A 27,515-nucleotide genomic window follows, 5' to 3' on the forward strand; every position below is an offset into this window, starting at 1 on the left:
GCGAAGTCGACGGGCGCGTTCTGGACCATGGTCATGGTAGGCAACAGTTACTTCTCGTCGCTGGCACGGCACGGCCCGGGCTGCTTGGCCCACAAACTCCGGGCGAGGGTCGGGGGTCGACGGCCGGCGACGTCGGCCTTTTCGGCGTCGGCGGTAGAGAGAAGTTGTCTATCGTCGTCGCTGGCACGGGCTGCTTGGCAAGCCGAGGGCAAAGGTGAAGAGGGGTCGGAGGAGCCGTCAACGCGGTGGTCGAGCAAAAAGCTCACGGTTGCAAACCTGTGCCCGCGCCGGCCTGTGCCCGCGCCGACGTCGCACCGACGCCCGCTCCGACGCGCCAACGCCCGCGCCGAGCTTACGATGGGTGTCATCGATGCGTCGGTCGTCGACACGCTGGGCCAGCTCCAGGCCCTCGCGCTCACGCTCGGGAGCGCCGCCCTCGAGCTCCCGCAGATCGTCGTGCTCGGCTCGCAGTCGTCGGGCAAGTCGAGCGCCATCGAGGCGCTCGTGGGCCTGAGCTTCCTGCCGCGCGGGTCCGGCATCGTGACGCGGTGCCCCCTGCTGCTCCACCTGCGGCCGCGCGAGGCCGGCGACGGCCGGGGCGACTACGCCGTCTTCGGCCACCGGACGGACGTGTTCCACGACTTCGACGCGGTCCGGCGCGAGATCGAGGACCGCACGGCGGCCGTCGCGGGGCCCGGCAAGGGCATCTGCGGCACGCCCATCGTGCTCCGCGTCCACGCGTCCGGCGCGCCGGCGCTGACGCTCGTGGACCTGCCCGGCGTCACGAAGGTGCCCGTGCGCGGCCAGCCCGACGACATCGGCGACACGATCCGCGCGCTCTGCCAGGCCTTCGCGGCGAACCCGCGGTCCATCCTGCTCTGCGTGTCCGCGGCGACGCAGGACCTCGCGAACTCCGACGCGCTCCTGCTCGCGCGCGAGGCGGACCCCTCGGGCGCGCGGACCATCGGCGTCCTCACCAAGGTCGACGCGATGGAGGACGGCACGGACTGCGCGCCGACGCTCCGCAACGAGCTGCTGCCGCTCAAACTGGGCTACGTCGCCATCGTCTGCCGCGGCCAGCGGGACCTGGACCGGGGCCTGTCGTTAAGCGAGAGCCGCGCGAAGGAGCGCGCGTTCTTCGCGGCGAAACCGGCCTACGCCGACGTGCCCGCGGCGTGCGGCGTGCCGCGCCTCGCGGCGAAGCTGTCCGCGCTCCTCGTCGCGGCGACGGTCGACGCCGTGCCCGCGCTGCGCCGAGAGTGCGGCCGCCACCTCGCCATCGCCGAGGCCGAGGTGGCGCGGCTCGGGGGCGACGAGCCGGACGGCGGCGGCGACGCGGGCCGCGACTGCCTGGAGGCGGTGCTGGGCTACGCGCAGGCCTACGTGGCCCTCGTGCGCGACGGCGCCGCCGACGACGCCCTGGGCGCGCCGGGGAGCGCCGGGTCCGGCGCCGCGCGCGTCGCGTTCGTCTTCGAGCGCGTCTTCTCGGCGTCGCTCGAGAAGGTCGACGCGTTGGACGGCGTGAGCGACGACGACGTCCGCGACGCGCTCGCGGCGACGCGGGGCGCCGCGCCGGCGCTCTTCGCCCCGGAGAAGGCCTTCTACTACGTCGTCCGCCAGCAGATCGGGCGCCTGCGGGAGCCGGGGCTCGCGTGCGTGGCGCTCGTCTGCGACGAGCTCGCGGCGTGCGCGCGGCGCGTCGGCGACGCGGCGCCGCGGTGCGGCCCGCGGCGCGTCGCGGCGCGGCGCCTCGCGCGCGCGCCGAAGCTCAAGGCCGCGATCCTCGACGCCGTCGCGGGCGTCGTCGGCGCCGCGCGCGCGCCCGCGCTGGCGAAAGTCGAGGATCTCGTCGACATGGAGCTCGCGCACGTGAACACGCGCCACCCGGACTTCCGCTCGGCCCTCGGCGACTTCACGGTGTCCATCGGCGCCCTCGTCGGCGGCGGCGGCGGCTTCTCCGACGACGAGGACGAGGAAGCGGTGGAGGCGCCGCCGCCCGCCGCGGAGAAGACGCCCGACGCGCCGCGCGGCTGGTTCGGCGCGCTCACGGACGCGACGCCGCCCAAGCCGGCGCCGCGCCGCGACCGCCGCGAGTCCTTCGTGCTCCGCGACGCGCCGCGGCGCGGCGGCGCGCCGAAGCCGCGGCGGCCGAAGAAGCTCGACGCGTCCTCCGAAGTCGACGCCGTCAAGGCGCTCGTCCGCGCGTACTTCTCCGTCGTCCGCAAGACCTTCTGCGACCTCGTGCCCAAGATCGTCATGACCCACGTCGTCGGTAAGGTCGAGGCGACGCTCCAGACGACGCTCATGGCCGACGTCTACGCGGGAGGGGACCACGCCGCGCTCCTCGCGGAGGACGGCGACGCGGCGGCCGCGCGCGCGCGGGCGCTCCAGGAGCGCGCGACGCTGCGCGGCGCCCTCGCGCTCCTCGACGCCGTCGAGCGCGCGCCGAAGACGCCGAAGCGCACGGAGGACAGCCTCGACGGCCTCGACGACGCGCCGAGCCCCGCGCTCCGCGAGGACCGGCGCAACACCATCACGGAGCGCCGCCGCAACCGGTCCCCGATGAAGGCCGCGAGCCCGGCGCCCCGCTTCGCGACGAGCCCGACGCCCCGCTTCAAGGAGAACGCCCGCAAGTACTAGGCGTCTTACATAACTCACGCCTCGCCGGGCTCCGGGTCCGCGTCCGCGCCGTCCAAAAAGTCCGTGAAGCACTTCATCTCCTCGGACGCGAGGCACGTGGCGAGCATGTAGAGGAAGGCGCCGCGGAAGACGAGCACCCAGAGCACGAACAGGCCCGGCAGCGACAGGAACCACCACAGATTCGCGCGCCGCCAGAGCGCGGGCGCGACGGTCCGCTCGAGCTGGTCCTCGAGCTCGCCGACGGTGCCCAGGTTCATGACGGGCACGTGCGCCCGCTGGAGCTTCGCGGCGAGGGGCATCTGCGCGTTGATCTTCGCCTTCGCGGCGGCCTCGTCGCAGCCGTCGCGCTCGACCAGACGCGCGAGCTGCTGGTCGCTGGAAGTACCGACGACGACGTAGCTCGCGCAGATGCTCGAGAGGCCCGCGGTCTCGAAGAGCAGCGGCGCGTCGAGGACGACGAGCCGCGTGCCCGCGAGGAAGTGGCCGAGGAGCTCGAGGCCCATCGCGCGCAAGATGTGGCCGCGCATCAGGACGTTCAGCTTCCTGCGCTGCGCGGCGTCGTTGAAGATGAGCGAGCCGAGCTTGCCGCGGTCGAGGCAGCCGTCGGCGTCGACGACGCCGGGGAAGCTGCGCCCGAGCTCGTAGACGACGCGCGTCCGGGGCTTTTGCAGGCGCCGCACGATCTCGTCGAGGTCCACGACGGCGATCTCCTGCCTGCGCAGCCAGGCGCTCACCGTCGACTTGCCGCAGGCGATGCCGCCGGTCAAGCCGACTATCTTCATTGCGGTGTTGTGCGCGGCGGCGACGGCACAGTGTGTCGAGCTTGCGATGCTGTGGCAAAAATTGGCAAAATGTTTCGAGGTGAACCATAAATAAGCAGCCCAAGTTTACCTGGGTCGGCCTCGTCCTGGACGCTGTACACTGCGCCGAGGGTCCGCTACCGGGGCTCGAATCGATGGCGATTCCCCTGGGCGACATTACCAAGGCCATGGAGAAGTCCCTCGAGCGGCGCGCGTGCGATTTGTGCGCGCAGCAATCGCCGCTCACGGTCAAACCGCTCCAACTCTGCGGTCGCTGCGGCGGTCGTCGATATTGCTCTGTCGAGTGTCAACGCATGGATTGGCCGCGGCACAAAGCCCGGTGCGCCAAGCGCCCCTCGGCTGGCCCGAACAAGGAGCCCCTGCGCACGAAGGCCGACCGTGACCACGACGCGAAGGTGCGCGCCGACGAACAGGCGATGGCGATGGAAAGTCTGCGCTCTAAGCGGCCCAGTGACGTCAACCATCTAGGATGCCTAGCGACCAACAATATGGCAGCATATATCAGCGACGAGAATCCGACGCCCATGGGGATTAAGGCCCTGGCCGGGACTGGCCTCCGCGAACGAGTCGCGTCAGGCGAGCTGAGCAGCGCTGGGCTTGGCGCCCATCTTTACTGTGCTCGATCGAGGTTTGTCCATGAGACTTTCATCGGTGTCGTGCAGTTGATGGATCAGCATCGCGCAGGCGCGCACGTGACCTTTTACCTCATGATGTTTGCCCGCAACGAACCCAGTTGGACCCGGGAGTACGCCGCTTTGACGGCTCTCTTCAATCGCGCGATGGCGGGGGAGGTACCGGGGTGCCGCGAGTTGGTTTTGCAACTCTTGCGCTCTCGCGTACGCACGCCTCCCGCCCCCTAACACCCGAGGTCTCCTGTACAGTTAAGCTGGGGGAGCGCGCGGCGGCCCGGGGCGTCCGGCGCGCGGTCCCGCGGTCGATGGTCGATCGGAGGGCGCGGAATCACCGGGCCTTGACCTGCTCCGCCGCGGCCTTGTCGATGTTGCACTTGTCCATGAAGAAGCAGTCGTGGATGAGCTTCAGCGCGCGGTCGGCGTCCGCGTCGAGGAGCACGAGCGAGATGTTGACCTTCGACGCGCCCTGGCTGAGCATCTCCACGGCGATGCCGTTGGAGAAGAGGACCATGAAGACCTTGGCCAGCAGCTCCGTGGACCGCGTGACGTCGGCGATGAAGGAGACGATGGCGCGGTCGCGCTTGACGTCGACGTAGGCGATCTCCTCGAGCTGCGCGCGGCCGTCGCGCGACAGGTCGCCGCCCTTGCGCTCGAGCGTCAGGGACACGGAGACCTCGGACGTCGCGACGACGTCGACGGAGACGCCGTCGGCCTCGAAGACGTCGAAGATGCGCTTGAGGAAGCCCGCCTGGCCGAGCATGCGCGTGGAGGAGACGTCGACGAGCGTCACGGACCGCTTCGACGTGAGCGCGGTGAGGAGCGGCGCCTCGGCGCCGGCCTTGCGCCGCGCGGCGGCGATGGTCGCCTCGTCGCCGATGAGCGTGCCCTCGTGGGCCGGGTTGTAGGAGTTCTTGACGCGCACGGGCACGCAGGCCTTGGACGCCGGCAGCATCGAGATCGGGTGGAGCACCTGCGCGCCAAAGTAGGCGAGCTCCGCCGCCTCCTCGTAGGTCACGTAGGGCACGGGCACGGCCTCGGGGATGACGCGCGGGTCCGCGGACATCATGCCGTCGACGTCCTTCCAGACCTGGACCTCGGCGTAGAAGTCGCGCTCGGGCTCGTGCCGGAAGCACGCGCCGAGCACCGTCGCCGTCAGGTCCGAGCCGCCGCGGCCCAGGGTCGTCACGCGGCCCTCGGCGTCCTTGCCGATGTAGCCCGTGACCACGGGCACCTCGTCGCGGTCCCGGACCATGGACCGCAGGCATTTCGCCATGTCGGGGTAGCAGCCCTCGTCGACGGTCGCCTCGCCGAAGGCGCCCGTGGTCCGCAGCCCGAGCTTCCAGGACTCGCAGGGCACGGCCTTGATGCCGTGGGCCTCGACGAGCTGCGCCGCCAAAATCCGCGAGCTCATGCGCTCGCCGTACGACACGAGCAAATCCTTCGTCCGCGGCGTGAGCTCGCGGACCATGGACACGCCGTCGAGCAGGGACTCGAGCTCGCGGAGCAGGGCGCGCACCTCGTAGCCGCAGGACGCCGGCAGCGCCAACGCGTCGAGCGTCTCGAGGTGGAGCGCGCGCAGGTGGTCGATGCGCACGCGGCCCTCCGCGAGCGCCTGCCGCCCGGCGGCCTCGATCTCGTTCGTCGTCTTCCCCATGGCGCTGAGCACGATCGTCGGCACGATGCCCTCGTCCATGCGATCTGCGATGAGCTTCGCCACGTGCTCGATGCGCTCCGCGTTGGGGACGCTGGACCCGCCAAATTTCATAACGACCCGATTCTTGCTCGCCGCGGCGGCGGCGGCGCGGGCTTCGGCCCAGTCCCCGGCGGCATTTAAAACACGGTTCGTCCGGATGGACGTCACGGGACCGCGCAGCGCGCTGGCGACCCCGACGAGGAGGATTTTAAGTCGCCACATCTCCTGCCACAGAGGAAGTCGTCGTTGAACCGTCTAGCCTCCCTCTTCGCTATTCGAGTTATTCGCATCATCGTGTCCGCCGTACGCGTCCGCGGCGCCCCTAAGCCTGGTTCCTCCCTAGCGCCCTCGCATCGCAGTCCTATCCGAATCAGCGCCCAAAAAACAGGAGCACCAGACCTTAGCCCGGCGGCGGCGGCGGCGCGTTCGCGCGGAGCGCCTTCGCGAGGCGCTCGAGGTCCGCCATGAGGTCCGTCGTCGCCTTGAGCACCGCCGGCGGCGGCGCCTGGCCCTTGGTCTCGAGGACCTTGAGGTAGGCGACGAACGCGTCGGCCGCGTCGGCCGTGAGCACGAACTTGGGCCAGTCGTCCGCCGCGGCCTCGGCCGCGCTCCGCGACGCGACGGCGCGCGGCAGGAGCGGGTAGTCCGCGCGCGCCATGGCCACGAGCGCCCGGCGCCGCATGTTTCCGTCGCAGGCGTCGTCGTCGACGGACGGCCGCGCGAGCGTCGCGCGGACGTCGCGCATGCGGTCGACGTAGTAGGCCATGGCCTGCACGGTGCGCCGCCGCGCGTCGCCCGGCGGCACGGCCTCGCCCTCGAGGGCCTCGGCGAAGCCGAAGACCGCGCGCTCGTAGTACTTGAGCACCGCGCGCCTCCCCGCGCCGTCCGTCTCGAGCGTCTGCGCGTCGAGCTTCGACGCGATCTGCGCGTGGCGGTTCGCCTCCATGGCCTTGCCGCGCGCCTCGGACCGCGCCGCGAGCGCCGACCGCCGCGCCGCCTCCTCGTCCGCCGCCTTGGACTCGTCGGCGGCGCCCGCGAGCACCTCGGCCAGCGCCGCCTCGGCGGCGGCGTCGTCGACCTCCATGTTGCTCATGGCCACGCCGCTGGCCGATGGGGGCCAGGAGCTCGTCCATCGCGTCCTTGTCCATTCTGACGGCCACGAACGCAGGCTCGGACGGCCGCGAACGACGGGCCCAGACGCGCCTCAGGCTCTCCTTCTCATTGATCGCATCGATCATGCAGTGCAAGGTCCGGGATATTGAAGGCAAAGTCGATTCCGCCAACACACCTCGAGGCTGTTATCGCGCCCCGCGGCGCCGCGCGGTGCGTGCGCGGTCACTGGACGCAGGACTCGTAGGCGGGGACCATGTACTTGATGTTGACGAACGCGTTGGGCCCGCCCGTCTTCTCGAGGAGCTCGAGCGTCTCGAGGACGGCCGTGCCCAGGTCCGTGCCCTTGCGCTGGCCGTAGAAGATGGCGTCGCCTAAATTCTGGCGCTTCGTGAAGAACAGATTCATGACGGAGAGGAGCTGGCGGTAGAAGGGCACGAGCGCCTCGCCGACGCCGTAGTTCGAGAGCACGATCTTCTGGAGCGCGCGGAGCGCGGCGTGGACGATGTCCGGGTCCTTCGTGTTCAGCGCGAGGCGGATGGGCTTGATGAGGTCCGGCAGGCAGGGCAGCACGCAGTCCGGGAAGCCCTTGGCCTCCTCGATGAGCTCGTCGAAGCCCTGGCGCGCGACGAACTGGTACGGCGACTCCGTGCACCGGATGCCGTCCAAGAAGATGGGCAGGTAGTGCTCGTAGTCGAGCTGGAGGAGCGGGCAGATCCAGGACAGGTTGTTCCCGGAGCCCCGGTGCTCGATGGAGCAGGGCAGCTCGCCGCGGCGGTAGCGGATCGGGAACATGGTGGCTTCGACCTTCGTTTTTCGGAAGACGCCCGCGACGGGGCCCTTGAAGGGCCGCCGCTCGCGCACGGCCTCCTCGAATTCCTGGGACTTGACCGTCTTCCTCAGGAGCTGGCGCATGCGCAGGCTCTCGGCCTCGCCGCCGCGCTTGAGCCGCGGGTTCACGATGGAGCTCGGGAGCTCCGCGCGGTGGAACGTCGTCGGCCGCTCGCGGCGCCGCCGCGGCGCCGCGTAGGTCTCGCCCGCGGCGGCGGGTTGCGGCTCGGGCGCCGCGAGGGACCGCGACTTGGACGCGCGCATCTTCTTCGCGAGGAGCGACGACGTGCTCGAGCAGCGCTCATCCAGCAGGGCCATCTGCTGGAGCAGGAGCTGCTTCCGCTGCGCGAGCTCCTGCGCGTCCCCGTGCGCGGGCAGGGACCGCATGGTTCCCAGGGACGGCGCCGCGAAGGCGCTTTCAACGAGGCGAACTTCGAGAAGGCGACGGCGCGGCTTGCGGTCCGCGACGATCCGTCGGCGCCGAAGTCCGCGCAGTCCGGCCCGGCGAAGAAGAGGGGCGGCAACAGCAAGCAGCAGGACGGCGGCCGCGGGCGCCGCAGGGCAGCCCGGAGGAGCACGGACCGCCGGGAGCCCCAGCGCAGCGCGTATCGGTACGAGGAGAAGATGGATACCACACCTCAAGATGCAGTCTCAGTCGCGGCATCGCCGCCTCTGCGTCGACAAGAGCGTGCTGCTTCCTGCTTCGCCTGCAAGCCCTGTAGCAGTGCCATGGCGCCCCGGTCCCTGCTCGCCCTGCTGGCCCTCGCGGCCAGCGCCGGCGCGCTCAACGTCGTGCGCAACAAGAACTTCGGCAAGCTCCAGGGCGGCTACCTCTTCCCCGAGATCGGCCGGCGCCGCACGGCCTTCGCCGAGAAGAACCCGGAGCTCGCGGAGAAGATCATCAGCCTGGGCATCGGCGACACGACGAAGCCCATCCCCGAGCACATCCTGTCGGGCCTCGTCAACGGCGCGAAGAAGCTCGGCACCGTCGAGGGCTACAGCGGCTACGGCGCGGAGCAGGGCAAGGGCGACCTCCGCGAGAAGATCGCCGCGTCGTGCTACGGCGACCGCGTCAAGGCGTCCGAGGTCTTCGTGTCCGACGGCGCCAAGTGCGACATCAGCCGCCTCCAGCTCATGTTCGGCTCCGATGTCGTCTCCGCCGTGCAGGACCCCTCGTATCCCGTCTACGTCGACACGTCCGTCATGATGGGCCAGACGGGCGAGGTCAACAAGGAGACGGGCCAGTTCGACAAGCTCGTCTACATGCCCTGCGCCGCCGCCGACGACTTCTTCCCGGACCTCGCCAAGGTGCCGCGCGCGGACGTCTACTACTTCTGCAGCCCCAACAACCCGACGGGCGCGGTCGCGACGCGCGCGCAGCTCGAGGCCCTCGTGGCCCGCGCGCTGAAGGACGGGTCCATCCTCGTCTTCGACGCCGCCTACGCGCCCTTCATCCGCTCCGAGGGCACGCCGACGTCCATCTTCGAGATCGAGGGCAGCCGCCAGTGCGCGATCGAGGTCAACTCGTTCTCCAAGTACGCGGGCTTCACGGGCGCGCGCCTCGGCTGGACCGTCGTGCCCGACGAGCTCACCTACTCCGACGGGTCCTCGGTCCGCGACGACTTCAACCGCGTCATGACGACGGGCTTCAACGGCGCGTCGAACATCGTCCAGGAGGGCGGCATGGCGTGCCTCGACCCCGAGGGCAAGAAGGAGATCGACACGCTCATCGACTACTACCTCGGCAACGCGGAGATCCTCCGCGGCCTCGCCGACGACCTCGGCCTCGACCACTACGGCGGCGTCGACTCGCCCTACGTCTTCGTCGACCTCAAGGGCCACAGCTCCTGGGACACGTTCTCGACGATCCTCGAGGAGGCGCAGGTCGTCACGATCCCCGGCGCGGGCTTCGGCCCGGGCGGCGAGGGCTACCTCCGCTTCTCCGCCTTCGCGCCCCGCGAGGCCTGCCTGGAGGCCCGCGAGCGCATCTCCAAGATCGACATCTTCAAGGGCCAATAGGCGCGCGGCCTCGCCGGCGCGCCGCCCCAAGCAGCCCGAGCAGCGCCGCGGCCCCGCGTAAGACCTTAGACGAAGCGCGCCGCGACGTCGTCGGGCGCGTCCTTCGTCTCCTCGTCGTCCGCGGCGACGGCCGCGCGCGACGGCGGCGCCGCCGCCCGCCGGTTCACCTCCGCGACGGCGAGCGACGCCGCGACGGCCGTCGCGACGACGATGCCCGCGAGGGCCTCCATGGTCGCGGCCCAGGCGCCGTAGGCGTCGTCGCCGTGGTCGTGGGCGATCTTCCCCGCGCCCAGGGCCCAGAGGGACGACGCGACGAGGCCGAACGTGTCGAGGATGGACGACGCCGTCGCGCAGTCGTCGCGGCCGCCGACGTCGAGCGCGAAGACGTTCGGCGTGATGTAGAAGGTCACGGCGACGCCGACGGCGAGGCAGAAGAGGCAGGGCAGCACGAGCGCCGGCGGCGCCCCCGCGCCGTGCCGCGCGAGCGCGGCGAGGACGAGCGCGGCGGCGAGCGAGACCGACAGCAGGGCCAGCTCCGCGAGGAGGCGCCGCCGCCGCTTCGCCGCCGGGTCCGCGGCCGAGGCCTCGAGCCTCGCGAGGAGGGGCGGGGCCGAGAGCACGCAGGAGAAGAGGCCCAGCGGGAAGATCGTCGCGGCCATCGTTACCTCCGCCGGGCTCAGGTCCGTGAGGTCCGTCAGCAGCAGCGGCACGAGCGAGTCGAAGGCCGACACGCAGGTCGCGCCGGCCATGACGACGCAGTAGAGCAGCAGCGCGCGGTCGCAGGCGAGGCGCGCGACGCGCGACCGCGCGCTCTCGCGCGCCGCGGGCTTCTCGGGGCCCGGCGGCTCGAGGAGCGCGCCGCCGTCGTCGCCCGGCGCCGCGCGCCGCTTGCCGTCGAGCGGGAGCAGGAGCCCCACGGCGCCGCAGAGGCCCAACCCCACGCCCGCGGCCGCAAAGGCCACGGCCTGCCAGTCGAGCGCCGCGAGGAGCGCGCCCAAACCCAACTTCGACGCGATGGAGCCGACGCGCGACGCCGCGGAGAGGATGGCGAAGCAGGACGTCCAGGCCCGCTTCCCGAAGGCGTCGTGGATCACGCGGCACCCCACGAGCCAGCCGGCGCTCGCCGCGTACTGCAAAACGACGAACGCCGCGAACATGACCGCCGGCCGCGTCGTCGCCGCGAACGCCGCGCACGCCGCGACGCCGACGGCCAGGAAGACGCGCGCGCACCGCCGCGCGCCGTGGGCGTCCACGAGCAGGCCGTTGCCCAGCTTCCCGAGGGCGTTCGCCGCCGTGCCCGCGGAGAAGGCGACGTTGAGCGACGCGTTGCCGAGGCCGCGCACGCGGCCGTCGGCGAGGAGCGCGGGCACGACGGCCGTCGGCACGGCGAGCAGGAACTGGAGGCTCCCGTGGGGCACGAAGTAGGCCCCGTGCGCCAGCACGCGCCGCAGCTTCAGGCGCAGGAGCCGCCCGCCCCGGCCGCCGCCCGACGGCTCCGCCTCCCGGCCCCCCATGGCCTCCTCCGGCCCGTCCAGGGTCCGCTTCTTCCACAGGCCTCGCGGGCTCAGGCGCGCGTCGCGGTGCACTGGGCTCCCGGCCGGGCTCCCCCGCGCCGGCGACGGCGCCAGCGTACGACACGCGCGGGCAGCCCCGAAGGAGTGGCGCTCTCAAGCCTTCAAATTGGCTGCAATAGCCCATCAACATCGGCCAGACCGGTGGATTATGAGCGCTTGAAACCCCGAAGCCAATGAGCCCGCTCAAGGGCCTGAAAGCGCGTTTGCAGGAGCGCGATTCGCCGTCGAAGCCGCCCGCGCCGGCGCCAGCGCTCGATGCGGACTTGCCGGCGGCGCCGACCAAGGCGCCGGAAGCGCCCGCGCCGCCCGCGCCCAGCGCGGCGGCCTCCGTGACCGTCGCCGCCCACGTGCGGCCCTGGGTCGAGGCCGTCGACGGGCCCGACGGCGGCGACCGCGGCTGCAGAGTCGTGAGCGCCACGGGCGTGCGCGTCTTCGCCGGCGGCGGCGGGCCCGGCCGCGGCTTCCGGCTGCACGCGGCCGTCGACGCCGCGGCGGCCGACGACTTCTACGACCGCGTCTGCCGCGGCGTCGCCGCCGTCGCGGCGTCGGGCGGCCGGGGCGCGCTGGTCCTCTACGGGGCCACGGGCTCCGGGAAGACGCACTGCGCGAGGGCCGCGCAGACGCGCGCCGCGCGGCAGCTGATCGCCGAGACCGGCGGCGCCGTGGGCGTGTCCTTCCTGGAGACCTGCGGCGAGCGCTGCGGCGACCTGCTGCGGCACCGCGCCGCGGTGCCCCTGCGCGCGGACGAGGCCGGCGACATCCAAGCCGCGGGTCTGAAGGTCGCCGAGTGCGCCGACGGCGACGCCTTCGACGCCGCGCTGGCCGAGGCGAACGCGCTCCGCGCGACGGCGGCGACGGAGCGCCACGCGGAGAGCTCGCGGTCCCACGCGGTCTGCGACCTGATCTGCGCGAACGGCGGCCGCCTCCGCGTCGTCGACCTCGCCGGGAGCGAGCGGCTGCGGGCCGGCGCCGCGGGCACGGACGACGCGCGCCTCCGCGAGGCGCGGGACATCAACGCGTCCCTCGCGTGCCTCACGGAGTGCCTGCGCGCGCGCCTGCTGCGGGCGTCGGGCGGAAAGGCGACGCACGTGCCCTACCGCCGGTCCAAGCTCACGATGCTGCTGAAGGACTGCTTCGACGGCGACGGCGCGACGGCGTTCGTGGCCGTCGCGTCGCCGGCGCCGGCCCGCGCGGCCGAGTCGAAGCGCACGCTCGACTACGCCGCGGCGACGCTCGAGGCGTCGCAGCTCGACAAGGAGCGCGAGACCTTCAAAGGCCCGGAGAGGTGGTCGCCCGCCGCCTGCGAGAAGTGGTGCGCGGCGCTGGACGGCGGGAAATACGCGCACCTCGCGCCGGCCTTCGCGAAGAGCGGCAAGACGCTCGCGACGATCTACCGCGGCGACCTGCTGCGCCAGGTCGAGGCTCTCGGCGGCTCCGAGCGCGACTGCGAGCACCTCTACGACACCTTCAAGGCCCTCGTCAAGGACGCCAAGCGCAAGAAGCCCGCGCGGTCCGCGCTCGGCAAGGCCGCGGACCGCGACGCCGCTCTCCTGGAGAAGAACAAGGACCGGGCGACGGCGTCCGACATCTACGGCGCGGCGACGGGCGAGCTCGACTTCCTCGCCGCCAAGCACGCGGCCCTCGACCTGAAGGAGGGCGCGTAAATTTCTTCGTTTTGATGAACATGCCCCGCCGGTGATGAGCACTTTTTGACCCCGATTGGTTAGCAGCAGGGTGCTGGGGCGCGTTCCGCTGGTGCTGTTTTCCTTGTTGCTTGCCTTCCGGGCGCTGCTTTCCTTGTTGACGTACAAGGCCAGAGGAAAATGTCATTACGGCGACCCCGGCTCGCGTTGCGCGGGCGGCGGCGGCGCGACGTCGAGCACGTCCACGAGGTCCGCTTCCACGGCCCGGGGCCGGTCGGCCCGGGGCCGCAGGCACAGGCGGCAGGCGCTCTCGAGCACGGGCGACGCGTGGACCACGGCCGCCGCCGGCCGGTCGCCCGCGCGCGCGCGCGCGGCGATCGCGTCCGCGCCGAGGCCGCGCCAGGGCGCCTCGCCCGTGCGCAGCTCGAAGAGGCAGACCCCGAAGGAGTAGACGTCGCAGCGCGTCCAGTCGTCCAGGGCCATGCGGCTCGGCGACCGCGGCGACCCCGGCGGCGGCGGCGGCAGCCGCGGGTCCTCCTCGGGCGGCGCCGCGTCGCCGCGCGGCGGCGGCCTCCGCCCGTGGAGCTCCGGCGCCATCCAGGCGAGCGTGCCCACGGGCCGCTGGTAGCGGTCCCCGGCCTTGTCCCCACAAAAGGACGCCGCGAGGCCGAAGTCGCAGAGCTTGGCCGCGCCGCCGGGCGCGAGGAGCACGTTGTCCGACTTGACGTCCCGATGCGCGACGCGCCGCGCGTGCAAAAAGGCAACAGCCGACGCGACGTCGCGGGCGATGCCGAGCACGTCCGACGGGTCCCGGGCCGCCCAGGCCTCCCGCGGCCGGCCCGCGTCGTCGTGAATAGCCTCGAAGAGGCTGCCGAGCCCCAGCTCCAAGACGATGCCCGGGTGCTCCGGGCCGTCGCGCCAGCCGAAGACCTCGGCGACGCGCGGGTGCCGCAGGCCCGCCATGAGCTCCGCCTCGCGCCGCAGGTCCCGCAGCTCGCGCTCGCCCGCGGTCCGCGGCGACTTGATCGCGACGTCCGCGCCGTGGAACGCGCCGCGGTAGACGACGTTCGCGCCGCCCTCGCCCAGCAGCGACGACGTCGCGTGGACGGCCGTCGCGCCCGCCGCCAGGGTCTCGATCTCCTCAAACCCCAGGAGCGCCGACGCGCTGCCGGCCGACGACCAGACCGACCGCGACGCCCCGGTCCCCCAGGGCTGCACGGACGCCGTCGCGCCGTCCGACCGGTCGTCCGGCGGCGCGTCGACCTCGTCGGCGACCTGCTCCGGCTCGCGGAAGACGTGGACGTAGCAGGCCGCGGCGACGAGCGCCGCCCAGGTCACGTAGAAGAGGCTGCGCTGGCGCTTCTCCCACTTCCAGTCGTTTTCCGACGCTCGCAGGATTGCGGGTGTCGCGAGCGGCGTCGAGATGCCCGTCTGGAGCTGCCGGTGCCGCGGCCATAACGCGGAAGCGGGCGCAAAAATGCAGACGACGACGCAGAGGCGCGCCATCAATCCGAGTTTCGGCTGCACACCTCGCCACATCGGCTCGTGACCGAGAGATGACCGAGCCAAATTTAATCGAGCCGTGCTGCCGGGGGTCTTTTCCCCCGGCCAAGAAGTCTGCCCTCTCCGTCCAACAAAACACGCCATTACCTCCGGCTGCTCGGCACGCTCCCGACGAAGTCGAGGATGGCGGCCTCGCGCTTGGACAGCTTCGCCGCGGCGATGAGCGGCGCGCGCGGCGCCTCGGGCCGCGGCCGCCGCGGCTCCGCGGGCCAGGGGTGGTCCGGGCCGAGCTTCCGCTTCTTTTTTTGCTTCTCCTCCGGCTTGGCCTCCTCCGCCGCGGGCTTCTTCGCCTTCTTCCGCTTGCTCGGCTTGAGGTCGTCGGGGAGGTCCGCGCCCGGCGCGAGACCCCGCAACCGCCAGAGCCGCGCGGCGCGCTCCTTGAGGCTGCCGCCGGCCTTGGCGCCGCGGCGCGCCAGCGCGCGCTTGAGCGCGTCCAAGCCCAGGTCCTCGAGCGCCTCGGCCGACGCGAACGCCGCGAGGTCGATCGCGCGCGGCGGCGGCGCCGCGGCCTCGGCCTCGGGCGCGGCGCGCCACCGCGCGCCGATGGTGAAGCTGCCGCCGCCCTCGTCGCGCGCCGCGACGTGGCCGCCGCGCAAGCCGGCGATGGAGTGGAGCTCCGCCTCGTCGGCCTCGGCGTCGCCGCGGATCGCCGCCTCGATGTCGGCCGGCGTCAGCGGATCGACGGGCTCCGGCGCATAGTTGTCGAGTCCGTGCGCTATTGCTTGTTCCCGCAGCAGGCGCTCCGTCGCGTCCATGACACACAGGCCCGCGGAGCGGCGTCTCCTCGAGGAGCACGAGGAGGCGCCCTGCGGCCAAGGCCTCGAGGTCGGGAGTGCGGCAAGCCAGCCCCTTGGTCCGTTGAGGCCGTCTCGAAGATCAGCCCGGCTCGACCCCCGGGGGGCTGGCGGCAAGCCCTCTGGTTGCCGCAAAGATGCCGTGCGCAGCGCGTACTACACGGGCCGCCTACCAGAAGACCAAAGAGCGTCGTTAGCGCGCCGCCGAGGGCTGGGCGAACCCCCGGAAGTTGCCCCGCGCGCGGGCCTTCGCGTAGTCCGCGCCGCGGTCGCCGCGCGTGCGCTGCTCGAAGGCGACGTACTCGCGCCAGATCTTCGGGTCGCCCCCGCAGGTGCGGATGCCGTCCTCGAGCAGGGCCCGCGCGCGGTCCGCCTCGCCGAGGTTCGCCTCGAAGCGGGCCCAGGCCGCGAAGGTCGCCGCGTTCGCGGACGCGTCCAACGCTTTGCGGAACGACGCGCGCGCGCCGTCCGCGGCGGCGTCCCAGGGCGCCGCGGGCAGCAGGTCGTCGTCGGTCAGCGCGGCCGCGCCGTCGGGGTGCACCCAGGCGTCCTGCTTGAGCGCCAGCGTCGCGTTCGCCTCGAGCTCGCCCTTGGCGCGGTGGAGCTTGGCCACGTCGTCGGGACGCGCGACGCCGGAGCAGCCCCAGATGCCCTGCTGCAACAAGTCCGACGCGAGTTCGACGTCGCCGCGCCGCGCCTCCATGGTCGCCCACTTGTAGTAGGCCGGCGCGTGCGCGCGGTCCACGGCGACGGCGCGCCGGAACGCGTCCGCGGCCCGGTCGCAGTCCAGGAGGTCCCGCTGGAGCACGTCGCCGAGCGTCGCGTAGACGTTGCCGTCGCGGCAGCCCCCGGGGCTCAGCCCGCCGGCGCGCGTCGCCATTGCCAAGAGCTTCGTCGCGCCCGTCGCGTTGCCCGCGCGCGCCTCCGCCGCGGCCCACGCGGTGAAGACGCGCGTGTTCGACCGGTGCGCCCTGCGGGCGACCTCGTAGAGCTCGCGGGCCCGCGGGAGACCGAGGCCCCGGCGCTCCTCGAGCTGGGCCCAGGCGACCCAGGAGCCCGCGTTCCGCGGGTTCGCCGCGCACGACGCGTTCAGGAGGGCGCGCGCCTCTTCGACGTTGCCGAGCCGCGCCTCCAGATCCCCAAAGGCCGACAGCGCGAAGTAGGACCGCGGCTGGGCCTCCAGCGCCTTCGCGTAGCACCGGCGCGCCTCCTCGACGCGCGCGAGGTCGCCGCGCCGCGGGCCCTCGGCGAGCGAGTTCCAGTTGGCGCCCGCGAGCCAGTCCTCGTCGTCGCGGCCCCGGCGCCGCCGGTCCCGGCCGTCGAGCGGCAGGGGCGCGTCGCGCACGTCCCGCGTGAGGAGGCGCGCCATGGCGACCCAGGACGCGCCGTGGCCCGGGTCGTAGTCCACCGCGAGCTTGAGCTCCGCGAGTGCGTCGTCGCGCCGGCCGCGCCGCTCCAAAAGCACCGCGTAGGCCTGGCGCACGTAGGCGTTGGACGGGTCGAGCTTCAGCGCTTCCGAGAGCAACGCCCCGGCGCCCGCGGCGTCGCGCTTGCGGAACTCGAGGTCGCGGCTTAAAGCGATGTACGCGCGTCCGTCGTAGCGGTCGACGTCGACGCACCGGCGCCAGAGCGCGCGCGCCTCGCGGAGCTGGCCCCGCCGCAGGGCCCGCTTCGCGCGCCAGTTCAGCAGGTCGGCGTTGATGGGCAGGGCCCGGGGCCGCCGCTTGCCGCCCTCGAAGAACGCGCCCTCCCTTTTGGCGCCGGGCCCGGGCACCTGGATCTCGAGCGAGTTCGCGAGGAGCGACTGCTGGACCTTCTTCGTGAGCGTCTCGAGGTAGCCGCCGTCGGCGCCCTCGGCGGCGGACCCGCGCGGCGCCGTCCACTGGGTCAGCATGGGCGGCCGGGCCCGCGTCCGCCGCGCCTTTGAGGTTGGCGGGTTGGGCGCCTCGACGCCCCGCACGCCGAGCAGGCGCCGCGGATGCTTCGCCGCGCTGTGCTGCGGCGCCCAGCCGGAGGCGACCGCGAATGTCAGGAGGGCCAGCAGCGCCCGGCGGCGGCCGAGGAATGGCCGCATTGAAAACAGCTCAGGTCGCATCGCTTCAGCCCGATCCACCCTGCAACTCCACGAGCGAGGTAAAGGTGCCGTCTTGTCCTGCGCGTGCAGTTTTTGGATGCCTCAGGTTCACACAGCTGCCCCATCTGCAGTGGGCAGATCTTCGGGCGTATGCGTGACCTTTTTTGAGAAACCATGGTGGTGTCCGGCTGGGCCTCGACGGTCTTCGGCGCCGCGCGGGCGTCGCCGGTGAAAGCAACGCCCCCACCACCCAAAGAGCCCGACTGGGATCGGTATTTTCGCGCCCTGGGCGACGTCGACGAGCCGATGCCCTGCCGCCTCATGCGGGCGCCGTCGGTTGAGAGCGAGCCGCGGACGACGTCGGTCGAGAGCGAGCCGCGGACGACGACGATCCTGCTGGACGACGGCGCGCTCGAGGGCTTCTCCGAGGCCGGCTCGGACACGTCCTGCGGCGCCGAGGTCTTCGCGCCGAGCCCGCGGGGCCTGGGCGCCAGAAAGACGGCGCCGCCGGCGCGGTCGGACGCGGTCTTCGCGCCGAGCCCGCGCGCGCTGGGCGCCGCGAGGCCGTCGCCGCGCAGGGAGGCGCCCCGCGGCTCCTTCGACGAGGTGAACGCGGCCCGCGACCGACTCGAGGTCCACGACGTGAAGACGCGGGACGAGGCGGAGGACGCCTTCGCGCACTGCGGGCCGACGATCTTCGAGGAGGACGACGCGTTCGCCGTCCCCCAGAACTGCGCGTCGCCGCTCTTCGGGCGGCTCCTCTCGGACGCGGGCCTCTCGGACGACGGCGACGCCGCGGCCGCTCCGGAGCTCGACGGGCGGGCCTCGCCGCTCTTCGAACGGCTCTTCTCGGACGACGGCGACGGCGCGCGACGGCCGGAGGTCGACGGGCGGGCCTCGATCGGCTGCCTCGGCGCGGCGCCGCCGAGTCCGCCCCGCGACGACCTCCTCTTCGAGGAGTCGGGCTGCAGCTTCGCCAAGGACGACGAGGGGCTGCCAAACGTGGGCTGCCTGTCGCGGTCGCCGCGGCCCGCGTCGCCGCCCGCGCCGCCGGACGCGCGCGAGTACGCCGCGACGCCGCCGCCGATCCGCAAGGGCGGCCTCTCGTGGTCCGCGCCCGCGCTCGGCCGCGGCGAGCCGGCACCGGAGCTGGACCTGAGCCAGCCCCTGGAGCAGCTGCTCGAGTCGTCGAAGCGGCGGGCCGAGGCGTCCCAGCTCGACGCCTGGCTCGAGCGCCGCGGTCTAGGCAAGTACCGCGCGGCCATCGCGGAGCTCGGCGCGCGCAAGGTGTCGGACCTCGCGCACCTCGAGCAGGGCGACCTCGACGACATGGGCATGACGCCCTACGAGCGCGCGGACGTGCGCATCTCCGTCGGGTGATTAAAAGTGGGCTCTTAAAAGTTCGCGTCGTCCGTCGCGCCCGGCGGCGCGAGCGTCGCGTAGAAGACGGGGCGGTCGATTTGTCCCGCGTTCGGCCGGCCCCGGTGGACCATGTCGTAGCCGAAGAGGACGACGTCGCCGCGTTTCAGGGTCGGCGCGACCTTGACGTAGGTGTCGTCCCAGTCGAGCGTCGGCGCGCGCGTCGCCGCGTGCGCGTCGTCGTGACTGCCGAGAGCGAACTCCGTCGGGCCGAGCGCCGCGTCGACGTCGCAGAGTGGAATGAAGATGTTCCAGAAATCCGCCTGGTTCCCGTCGCCGTGCCAGAGCTGCGCGTCGCTCCCCGGCCGCGAGACGACGACGCCCACCGTCGCGGGGGGCCTGGGCCCGCCGCCGGGGAGCAGGTCCTCGGCGAGCGCGGCGACGGCACCCGCGAGGCGCCGCCACGCGCCGTCGCCGTCCGTCTTCGGGTCGTCGAGGCGCAGGTCGAAGCGCCGGTCCGCGCGCCGCACGAGCAGCCGCGTCGCGAAGCCGTCCGCGTCGACGTCCGCGCCCGCGGCCTCGGCGTCGAGCAGCGCGGAGACGCGCGCCGCGGCGCCGCCGTCGACGTCGACGACGGGCGGCGCGCCGGGGAGCAGCGACGACAGCACGACGACCCCGTGCTCCCGGAGCACGCGCCGCGCCTCGGCGCGCTGGGCGGGCGTCGGCGGCGACGAGCACGCGACGACGACGGCGCGCGCGGGGTCCTCACCTAGCGCGCTTCTCGCGAACGCGGCATCCGCGGCCCGTCGCCGTCGTTCCAGCGCGCCGTCGCCGGCGGCCCGGAAGACGCAGGGCCGGCCCTCGCGCCGCAGCCGCCGCCGCACGCGGCGCAGCTGCGCCACGCGGCCGAGGTCGCGCGCGCTCGCGAACGGCGCGCCGTCGTCGACGGCGCCGTCGTCGACGCCGACGAAGCCGACGACGAGGACGCGCGTGCCCCGCGTCGTTCGGCGCCCGCGGTGCAGCAGCTGACCGGGGTGGAGCACGCCGTCGCCCGCGTCCGCGGCGTCCATAACGTCGTCGTCGCCGCCGTCGTCGAAGACCGTCGCGCCGCCGTCGAAGGCCGCGGCGTCCGAGAGGAGCACGTTGAACGACAGGAGCGACGAGTCGCGGTGCGGCGAGAGCCGGTCCGCGCCCGCGCCGTCCGGCGCGGCGTCGTAGCGCGCGACGAAGCAGTCCTCGAGGGACAGCGCGGCCTCGTCCAAACCGTAGGCCGCCGCGAGCGCCGGCCGCAGGCGCCGCGCCCAGATCGCGTCGTCGAAGTCGTCGCAGACGACCTCCACGGGCACGTCGCGCGTGGGGAAGGACACGTGCCGGTCCGTTTCCCAGGCGCCCAGGGGCAGCGCCAGCGCGCGCCGCTCGAGGTCGAGCGCGTCCTGCCTCGGGATGAGCTCACCGACGCGGTGGTAGACGCCGAGGCGCCCGGGAAAGACGTGGTGAGACGAGAGGATGCGGATGGCATTGCAGGCGGTCGATAGGAGCAGACATTGCAGCATCTTTGAGCCCGACATGAGCTCCGAAGGGCTAGCTCATCGCGACAGGGTTCATTGTGACTTAGCACTTCTTCAACATGCAGGGTAAGCTAGACGACCTCCTTGGCCGGCGCCTCCGGACTTGCCTCCGGGGCGCCGACGGCCGCGCCGACGCTCGGGCGGGCCAGCTCGACGTCCTTGGCGCGGACCTCCAAAGGGGGCCTCCGGCCGTAGAACTCGAAGAGGAAGTCCGCGAGCATGACGGCCGCGGCCACCAACACGATGTCCATGGCGTGGACGGCGTCCGGGAGCCAGACGAGGCCGGCGATGATGCCGGCGCCCGCCAAGCGCACGGCGATGCGGAGCTCGCCGCGGACGCGGCGGCGCGCCGCGCCGCGGCCCAGGTGCGTCATCTGGATGGCCGCGAGGGTGACGAGCGTCGCGGCGAGGAAGCCGCAAAATAATCGCCGCTCCCGCGGCCGCCAGTCGTTGCCGCGGTCGCCGGACGCGAGGTGGAGCGACGCGCCGACGCCCGCGATGCCCGTCCAGAGGGGCAGGTGGAGCAGGCCGAAGGCCGTCCCGCGGAGCACGCCCGCGCGGAGCGCGTGCTCGCCGATGTGGCCCTGGAGCTCGAAGTACATGAGCTTTAGCAGCAGGCCGCAGAGCATCGCGGCGACGGCCGTCGCGGTGAGGCGCTCGCTGCCCGCCGCGCGCCCGAGGATCGCGCTCGCGGCGTTGATGGCCTCGCCGCAGGTGACGATCACGAGCAGGCCGTCCCGCTCGGAGACGAAGGAGACGTTCAGCGGCAGGAGGACCCACGCCGAGGGCGCGCCCTTGCGCAGGACGGCCCGAACGACGTGGACGAGCGCGTGGCCCATGAAGAAGAAGGGCGCGCAGACCCCCCAGGCGACGTAGATCCCCGACGTCGCGTCCCAGTCGAGGCCCCAGGGCGCGAGCGCCGCGGCGAAGGCGAGGGAGACGACGCCGGACGCGCCCGACGCGACGCTCAGGTTCAGCGCGTTCGAGGTCCGCGTGTACCGGAGGATGACGAGGCCCTGGACGAGCCCGACGACGTTGTAGCACGCGTAGGAGGCGAAGACGTTGTGGAGCCGCTCGGCGCCGAGGCCCGCCTCCGCGCCGATCGCCAAGACGCAGCACGCGCGGACGAACAAGCTCAGGACCATCGTGAGGTCCTTCGATTTCACGGTGGCGTTCTGCACCGTCGCCTTGACGAAGCAGCTCGTGATCATGCCCGTCACGAGGCCTACCAAGCACGTCGGTAACGATTTTTCATCGTTTTCCCACCCCAAATCTCTCGAAAATCGTCACGGCCGCAGGACGCTGCACGAGGCAAAAGTGCGCGATGCTCGCGCCGAAGGGCATTGTCGCGCCCGCGTGTCCCGACAGGAGCCGGTGGTGGTCGTCGTCGTGGCCGCCGTGGTCGTCGTGGCCGCCGTCGTCGTGGTGGCCGCCGTCGTCGTGCGCCCCGTGGTGCTGCCAGAAGTCGAGCGACGTCGACGCGGAGGCGATCGCCGCGACGAGGGACAGGTCGAAGAAGAGCTCGTCCCAGGTCACGGCGTGCTCGATCTCGCCGTGGGCCCGCTTGTGCTCCCACGTCTGCAGGATCCGCGGCGCCTCCCAGAACATTGTCAAGCACTCCTCCGACTCGCGAGCCTCCGACTCGCGAGCCTCCGACTGGCGCTTCGATTCCGACTCGCGGACCTCGTCGGCCATGGTTTCTGGACCCGAACGACGATGTCGAATCGGCTGGCCCAGGTCGAGTCCAGGCGGGCTGCCCACATTGAACCATCGTTGAACATCAAGTTGCACCTCTAAGGCAGCATGATCATGCGTGGCTCTCGCAGCATGCGAGCTCTCGCCCTAGCCATGGCGCTGCGCCACGCAAAAGCCTTGGCGCCAGCCGCGCCGCTCGGCGCGACGTCGCGCGGCGCCGCGCTGCGCGCGACGGTCGAGACAGCAACGACCGCAGCACCTCCGAAGATGGACCTCGTCGCGAAGACGCGCGCCTTCCTCGAGAGCGGCACGGGCTTCTACAGCGCGCCCGACGCGTCCATGCTCGCGCCCGACTTCATCTTCCGCGGCGGCGTCGTGGGACCGTTAAACAAGGCCGACTACCTCGACACGATGGAGAAGCTCGGCGTCTACCGCGCGTTCGACCTCGACGCGAACGCCTACGGCTTCGTCGAGGACCCGCGCGACCCCCGCTGCGTGCGCTTCTTCCTGCGCAACACGGGCGAGCACGTCGACGCGTGGCAGCCCTGGGGCAACGTCCCGCCGCTGCCGATCAGGCCCGCGGCCGGGCGCACGGCGGTCCGCGGGCCGACGGAGACGGGCCGCCTCGTCTTCGACGACGACGGCAGGGTCCGCCACTTCGCGACGGGCCTCGTCGTCGGGAAATGCGAGCCGGCGCGGGGGGACTGCAACACGAGCGGCCTCGGCGCGGTCCTCGGGCTCTTCCACGCCGTGGGCTTCGGCTGGGTCGGCAATCTCGCGCTGATCAGCGGCTTCCGGAAGCTCGCGAACGTCCTCGCGGCGTCGCTGGACCCGAGCGTGCCCAAGACGAAGTCCGAGGCGGACGTCGTCCCCGCGTGGTGGATCGAGTAACTTAATGGAAAGGACCTTCAACATATATCGCTTGAAGTCTTCCTGAAGCAGAAGACTTCATTATGATGTGGATTCTGCTCCTCGGGGCAGCACCGCGCGTGGCGACGGCCTGGCAGACGACGTGGATGGGCGGCAACGCGGCGGTCCTCAACTCTATGATGTGGATTCTGGGGGCGGTGCTGCCATGGACGGCGACGGCCTGGCAGGCCAACTGGATGGGCGGCAACGCGGCGGTCCTCGGGGGATCGACGCTGCTGGACCTGTCGCTGCCCGGCACGCACGACGCCTTGACCTACGACCTGTCGACGACGGTGAGCGAGGCGGGCATCGACGACCACCCGGCCCTGGCGGCGGTGCTCCACGCGGCGTCGGCCGCCGGGGTCGTGCCGGAGGCCGTGGGCGCTTTCGTCCGGGGCCAGGCCCAGACCCAGGCCCTGAACGTGTCCGCGCAGCTCGACGCGGGCGTCCGCTTCGTCGACTTCCGGGTCATGTACACGAGCGGCGACTGGTACGGGCTCCACCTGCTGCAGACGCGGCGACCGGCGGCGGCCTACCTGAGCGAGCTCCGGGCCTGGGTCGACGCGCACCCCACGGAGGTCGTCGCGATCTGGCTGTCGCGGCACGGCTCGACGTCCGCCGTCGGCGACGACCAGTTCCCCGGCGTCGACGTCGCCGCGAAGCGGGCCCTCTGGGCTTCGGTGCTCCGAATCTTCGACGGCGTCCTCGTCGACGTCGGCGGCCGCAATCCGCTCAACGCCACGACCCTCGCGGAGCTCGTCGCGTCGAACGCGCGCGTCGTCGTCTTCGCGAGCGACCACGAGGAGCTCACGGGCAACTCGACATTCGCCGTCGACGCGCGCGCGCGGCTCGAGAACCCGCTCCCCTTCTCGCCCGTCTACGCCAAGGACCTCGCGCGCGACGCCGCGGTCTTCGCGAGCACGCGCGCGGCCGCGGAGGCCGCGAAGCGCCGCGACGCGTTCCTGCTCTACTCCATGGCCAACGCGCCCCCGGACGCGGCCATCGAAGGCGCGGCGCGCGGCGCCTTCGAGGCCGGCGCCGGCGTCGCCGACTGCGCCGCCGCCTACCACGTGCCCAACGCGACGGCGTGGTGCCCTCGGACGCTCCTCGACGTCGGCCAGCTCGCGAACTTCTACGGGCAGACGGCCGTCGAGGCCGCCTACGCCGACGGCCGCGGCTTCCCGCACGCCTTCTACGTCGACGCCTACGACGCGCGCGGCGGCCTCCGCACGGGGACCCGCGTCCTCTCGCGCGATGGCGACGACGCGCCGATCTGCGACGTCTTCGCCTGGACCCACTGCGCCTCCGCCCACCCGGGCTGCGACGGAGCCTACTCGCCGGGCGCCGCGACCGCCCACTGGGGCGCCCACGACAGCGACGGCGCGAGCCGCGCCGCCTGCGCTTTGCCCCGGCGGGACCGCTTCCAGTGCTGCCGCGACGCGGACGGCGACCGCGCGCGAGACGCGTACCCGTTCGTCGCGACCGTCGTCGCCTACAACGTGCGGACCGCCTGCGCCGGCGACGCCGGCAACCCCGCCTGCGCCGGCCTCCTCGCCGCCGCCGAGGCCCGCCGCGGAGCCGATCCGCGCCGGGTCTGGGAGGACCCGGCGACCGCGCGCCTCGCGCGCTGGCCCCCACAGTAAAGCCGAGGGAAAATTATTATTATTATTGGTGATTTAGCGTCGGAGGGGCCGCATGCCCAAGAGCACACACGGCCTGTAGGCCTCGGACGGAAGAAGTTGAAGTAGGTGGGGCAGCTGCCCCCCAGCAGGGGCCGAAGGCCCACGGGGGGAGGATCGGCCTCCCCGGCGCCACAAGTGGCGAAGCCCCGAAGGGCGAGAAAAAGGGGGGGGGGGGGGGAGAGCCCGAGAGGCAAGGGAAGGGGGAGGGGGAGGTGGCCGGAATTAGAGCTCCGAGGAGGGCAGGAGCGACGCGATGACGGCCTCGCACTTCGCGCGGCCGTCGGCGTCGCGGCCGCGGCACGCGGCCTCGCGCTCGTCGCGGAGGAAGTCGTCGAGGGGCACGGCGTAGGACGACGCCCAGTCGCGGTCGAAGGCGCTCTGGAGCGATGCCGTGAAGGCCGCGTCGCCCGTGTTGAAGGACGCGCCGGCCGTCTCGTACATGTAGCCCCACTGCCAGTTGGACGTGCCGACGTTCGCGCGCCGATCCGTGACGACGACCTTGCCGTGGGCGACGCGCGTGTAGGCCGGGTAGGTGCCGTTGAGGCCCGGGCCGTACTTGGACGGGTAGGACGCCAGCGCGTCCCAGCCCGGCAGCGCGAAGAGCTTGACTTCCAACGTGCCGTTGCACGCGCTGTACTGGAACGCGCACGACCGCGCCGTGCGCCGGAGGCCCGCGAGGTAGGACAGCGACGCCGCGTCCGTGTTGGGCCACCAGGAGACGAGCAGCTTCGCGTCGACGCCGCGGGCGAAGACGGCCCGCGCCAGCGCGTCGGAGATGGCGGGCCACGAGAAGACGACGCCTTTGGCCTCGCCTCGCTGCGCGTAGGCCGACGCGGGCGAAAAGTCCATGACCGCGAGCGACGCCGATGTCGCGGCGTCGTCGATGGTCGCCACGATGGCCGCTTCGTCGGTCATGCGGCCCGCGTCGCCGACGACCTCCGGAGGGGCGGCGGCGACGAAGACGTCCGGGAACCCCGACCTCTCGATGGGCCGCGTCAGGTTCCAGGGCGTGCCGAAGCGCGCGAGCGGGTCCGCCGCGCGCTCGCTTTCGGCCACGAGGGCGCTCCAGGCCGGCACGCGGCGGTCGTGGGCCACGCGCGGGTCGCGCGCGAGCCGCGTGTCGTTCTTCAGCGCCGCCATGGCCCAGAAGCCCTCGAAGAGCGCGCCGAGATCCTCGCCGACGGCGCCGTCCTCGACCAGCACGCCGAACTCCTTGACCTGCGCCAGCGACGCCCAGTCGAGGTTCGCGCTCCCGACGTAGGCCGACGCGCCGTCCGCGACCCAGAGCTTCATGTGCATGATGCCTGGGCAGGAAAAAGGTGCGAAATTCTCAATTTCAAAGGCTCCTTTCTCGGCCGATTTTCACTCGTTTCGGCTGATTTTTGGACGAGCGATCATCTCTCGGAGCGCTCTCGAAGCGTGGATGCTTTTTCTAGAACGCGCGCGCGCGAAACACTCACATTGAAGCGACGTTGAATCACCCTTTTCCTGCCCCGCATGATGCCGCCGCCGTACCACGCGTCCGGGTCCCACTCGGCGTACGCGAATTTCGCCGGCGTCGCCCGCAGCGCGCGCACGAGGGAGCAGTTCGCCGTGCCGCCCATGGGCGACGCGAGCACGCGCACGGCGACGCCGCGCCGCTGGGCCGCGACGACGGCCTCGAACACGAGCCGTCCGCGGTCGACGCCGAGCGCCGTGAGGTCGCGCGAGAACGAGGACGCGTGGGGCGCGTCCGACTCCGCGAGCAGGTTCTCGTACATGAACGTGACGTCGAGCGTCTTCTTCGCCCCGTTGGCCAGGGCCACCTGGGCCTCCCAGGTGTTGACGGCGCCGGGCGTGAGCTGGATCTCGTCGAGGTCCAGCAGCGGGATCGTCTCCACCAAAGTCATCTTCGACGCCGCCGCGAGCGGGACGAGGAGCAGGAGGCGGACGGCCATCATCGATGTAATATGGCGCAGTTCGATCGAACTCCGCCCGTCTCGCTTGTTGTGGCAATCAATCAAAATTAGCGACTGCGACAATCGAGGTAAACTCGGTTTACTTGAAGGGGGAGGGGGGAAGTATGCCCGGATCTCAGAGCACGAGGCCCTTGAGGCCGTGGGGCGTCGTCGGCGGCGCCTTCTGGGCGCGGTCGCGGGCCTCGGCGATGGCCATGAGCTCGTCGGAGATCGCGCGGACCTCCGCGAGCTCGGCCTGGACGCGCGCGCACTTGGCGTCCGCGGCGACCGCGCGCGTGCTCGCGAGGTTCGCGGCGGCCTGGGCGTCCGTGGCCCGCGACTCCGCGTCGCGGGCCGCCTTGCGCGCGGCGTCGAGGGCCGTCTTGTGGGCCCCGCGCTCCGCGGCGGCGCGCGCGTCCGCGGCGGCGTCCGCGTCCGCGCGGATCTTCGCGGCCGCGGCGGCCGCGGCGCGCTCGGTTTCGGCCGCGGCGCGCGCGACCGACGCCTCGGCGGCCGCCGCGCGGCCGTCGGCGGCGTCGCGCGCGCGCTCCGCGGCGCCGAGCTCGTCGCGGAGCCGCGCGTACTCGGCCTTGGCCTCGGCGAACTGCGCCTTGGCCTTGTCGACGACGGCGTCGCGCGCGGCGTCGACGTCCGCGGCGCGGCGCACGCGCTCGCGGTCCAGGGCACCGAGGGCCTCGTCGCGCGCCGCGTGCGCGGCGGCGGCCGCCGCGAGGCGGCCGCTCGCGGCGCGCGCGGCCTCGGCGGCCGCGCGGCGCGCGTGCGCGTCGCGGTCGCGCCGGGCCGCGGCGAGCTCGGCGGCGAGGCCCGCGGCGTCGTCGCCCGCCGGCGGCGCGGCGGCGTCGCGCGCGGCGACGGTCTCGCGCCGGAGCGCGCCGACCTCGGCCTCGAGCGCGGCGAACGCGGCGTCGCGGCCCCGGAGCGACGCGCGGAGCGCGTCGACCTCGGCGCCG

The 27,515-nt window shown here is 72.6% G+C and overlaps 12 protein-coding genes across 12 annotated transcripts in view; 4 read left to right on the plus strand and 8 right to left on the minus strand.

The window, feature by feature from the left end:
* Window positions 1-354: 354 nt before the first annotated feature.
* AURANDRAFT_845 (hypothetical protein) lies at window positions 355-2,352 on the plus strand (the record flags this gene model as incomplete). The annotated part of the gene is made up of 1 exon (XM_009036478.1): window positions 355-2,352. A coding segment is annotated over one exon (1,998 nt), but the record flags the coding sequence as incomplete, so codon positions are not given.
* A 494-nt stretch (window positions 2,353-2,846) lies between these two features.
* Window positions 2,847-3,422, minus strand: AURANDRAFT_6107 (hypothetical protein; the record flags this gene model as incomplete). Its single annotated transcript, XM_009036512.1, has 1 exon — window positions 2,847-3,422. A coding segment is annotated over one exon (576 nt), but the record flags the coding sequence as incomplete, so codon positions are not given.
* Window positions 3,423-4,331: 909 nt separating this feature from the next.
* Window positions 4,332-6,008, minus strand: AURANDRAFT_52842 (hypothetical protein; the record flags this gene model as incomplete). Its single annotated transcript, XM_009037013.1, has 1 exon — window positions 4,332-6,008. The coding sequence occupies one exon, from the start codon at window positions 6,006-6,008 to the stop codon at window positions 4,422-4,424; it is 1,587 nt and encodes a 528-aa protein (XP_009035261.1).
* A 1,113-nt stretch (window positions 6,009-7,121) lies between these two features.
* Window positions 7,122-7,811, minus strand: AURANDRAFT_23449 (hypothetical protein; the record flags this gene model as incomplete). The annotated part of the gene is made up of 1 exon (XM_009037012.1): window positions 7,122-7,811. The coding sequence occupies one exon, from the start codon at window positions 7,809-7,811 to the stop codon at window positions 7,122-7,124; it is 690 nt and encodes a 229-aa protein (XP_009035260.1).
* Window positions 7,812-8,406: 595 nt separating this feature from the next.
* AURANDRAFT_36703 (hypothetical protein) lies at window positions 8,407-9,820 on the plus strand (the record flags this gene model as incomplete). Its single annotated transcript, XM_009036641.1, has 1 exon — window positions 8,407-9,820. The coding sequence occupies one exon, from the start codon at window positions 8,457-8,459 to the stop codon at window positions 9,744-9,746; it is 1,290 nt and encodes a 429-aa protein (XP_009034889.1).
* A 3,809-nt stretch (window positions 9,821-13,629) lies between these two features.
* Window positions 13,630-14,052, minus strand: AURANDRAFT_8155 (hypothetical protein; the record flags this gene model as incomplete). The annotated part of the gene is made up of 1 exon (XM_009036536.1): window positions 13,630-14,052. A coding segment is annotated over one exon (423 nt), but the record flags the coding sequence as incomplete, so codon positions are not given.
* A 1,461-nt stretch (window positions 14,053-15,513) lies between these two features.
* Window positions 15,514-17,394, minus strand: AURANDRAFT_62582 (hypothetical protein; the record flags this gene model as incomplete). The annotated part of the gene is made up of 1 exon (XM_009037011.1): window positions 15,514-17,394. The coding sequence occupies one exon, from the start codon at window positions 17,392-17,394 to the stop codon at window positions 15,514-15,516; it is 1,881 nt and encodes a 626-aa protein (XP_009035259.1).
* Window positions 17,395-18,788: 1,394 nt separating this feature from the next.
* On the minus strand, window positions 18,789-21,532 carry AURANDRAFT_62583 (hypothetical protein; the record flags this gene model as incomplete). Its single annotated transcript, XM_009037010.1, has 2 exons — window positions 18,789-20,324; window positions 20,402-21,532. 2 exons carry the CDS (start codon window positions 21,530-21,532, stop codon window positions 18,789-18,791), a joined length of 2,667 nt encoding a protein of 888 aa, XP_009035258.1.
* A 637-nt stretch (window positions 21,533-22,169) lies between these two features.
* AURANDRAFT_62584 (hypothetical protein) lies at window positions 22,170-22,907 on the plus strand (the record flags this gene model as incomplete). Its single annotated transcript, XM_009036642.1, has 1 exon — window positions 22,170-22,907. One exon carries the CDS (start codon window positions 22,170-22,172, stop codon window positions 22,905-22,907), a length of 738 nt encoding a protein of 245 aa, XP_009034890.1.
* Window positions 22,908-23,065: 158 nt separating this feature from the next.
* AURANDRAFT_22951 (hypothetical protein) lies at window positions 23,066-23,515 on the plus strand (the record flags this gene model as incomplete). Its single annotated transcript, XM_009036643.1, has 1 exon — window positions 23,066-23,515. A coding segment is annotated over one exon (450 nt), but the record flags the coding sequence as incomplete, so codon positions are not given.
* A 1,229-nt stretch (window positions 23,516-24,744) lies between these two features.
* Window positions 24,745-26,579, minus strand: AURANDRAFT_59940 (hypothetical protein; the record flags this gene model as incomplete). The annotated part of the gene is made up of 2 exons (XM_009037009.1): window positions 24,745-25,911; window positions 26,112-26,579. The coding sequence occupies 2 exons, from the start codon at window positions 26,545-26,547 to the stop codon at window positions 24,830-24,832; spliced, it is 1,518 nt and encodes a 505-aa protein (XP_009035257.1).
* Window positions 26,580-26,680: 101 nt separating this feature from the next.
* The window catches only part of AURANDRAFT_62586 (hypothetical protein), a gene marked incomplete at both ends in the record, with an annotated part of 5,047 nt that continues 4,212 nt past the window's right edge, over window positions 26,681-27,515 (minus strand). The window contains one exon of the mRNA XM_009037008.1: window positions 26,681-27,505. Within this exon, the coding sequence (XP_009035256.1) occupies window positions 26,681-27,505 (825 nt within the window). The remainder of the gene's footprint in view (window positions 27,506-27,515) is intronic.

This window comes from Aureococcus anophagefferens, assembly GCF_000186865.1.
Source record: "Aureococcus anophagefferens unplaced genomic scaffold AURANscaffold_5, whole genome shotgun sequence".
Taxonomy (NCBI): Eukaryota; class Pelagophyceae; order Pelagomonadales; family Pelagomonadaceae; genus Aureococcus; species Aureococcus anophagefferens.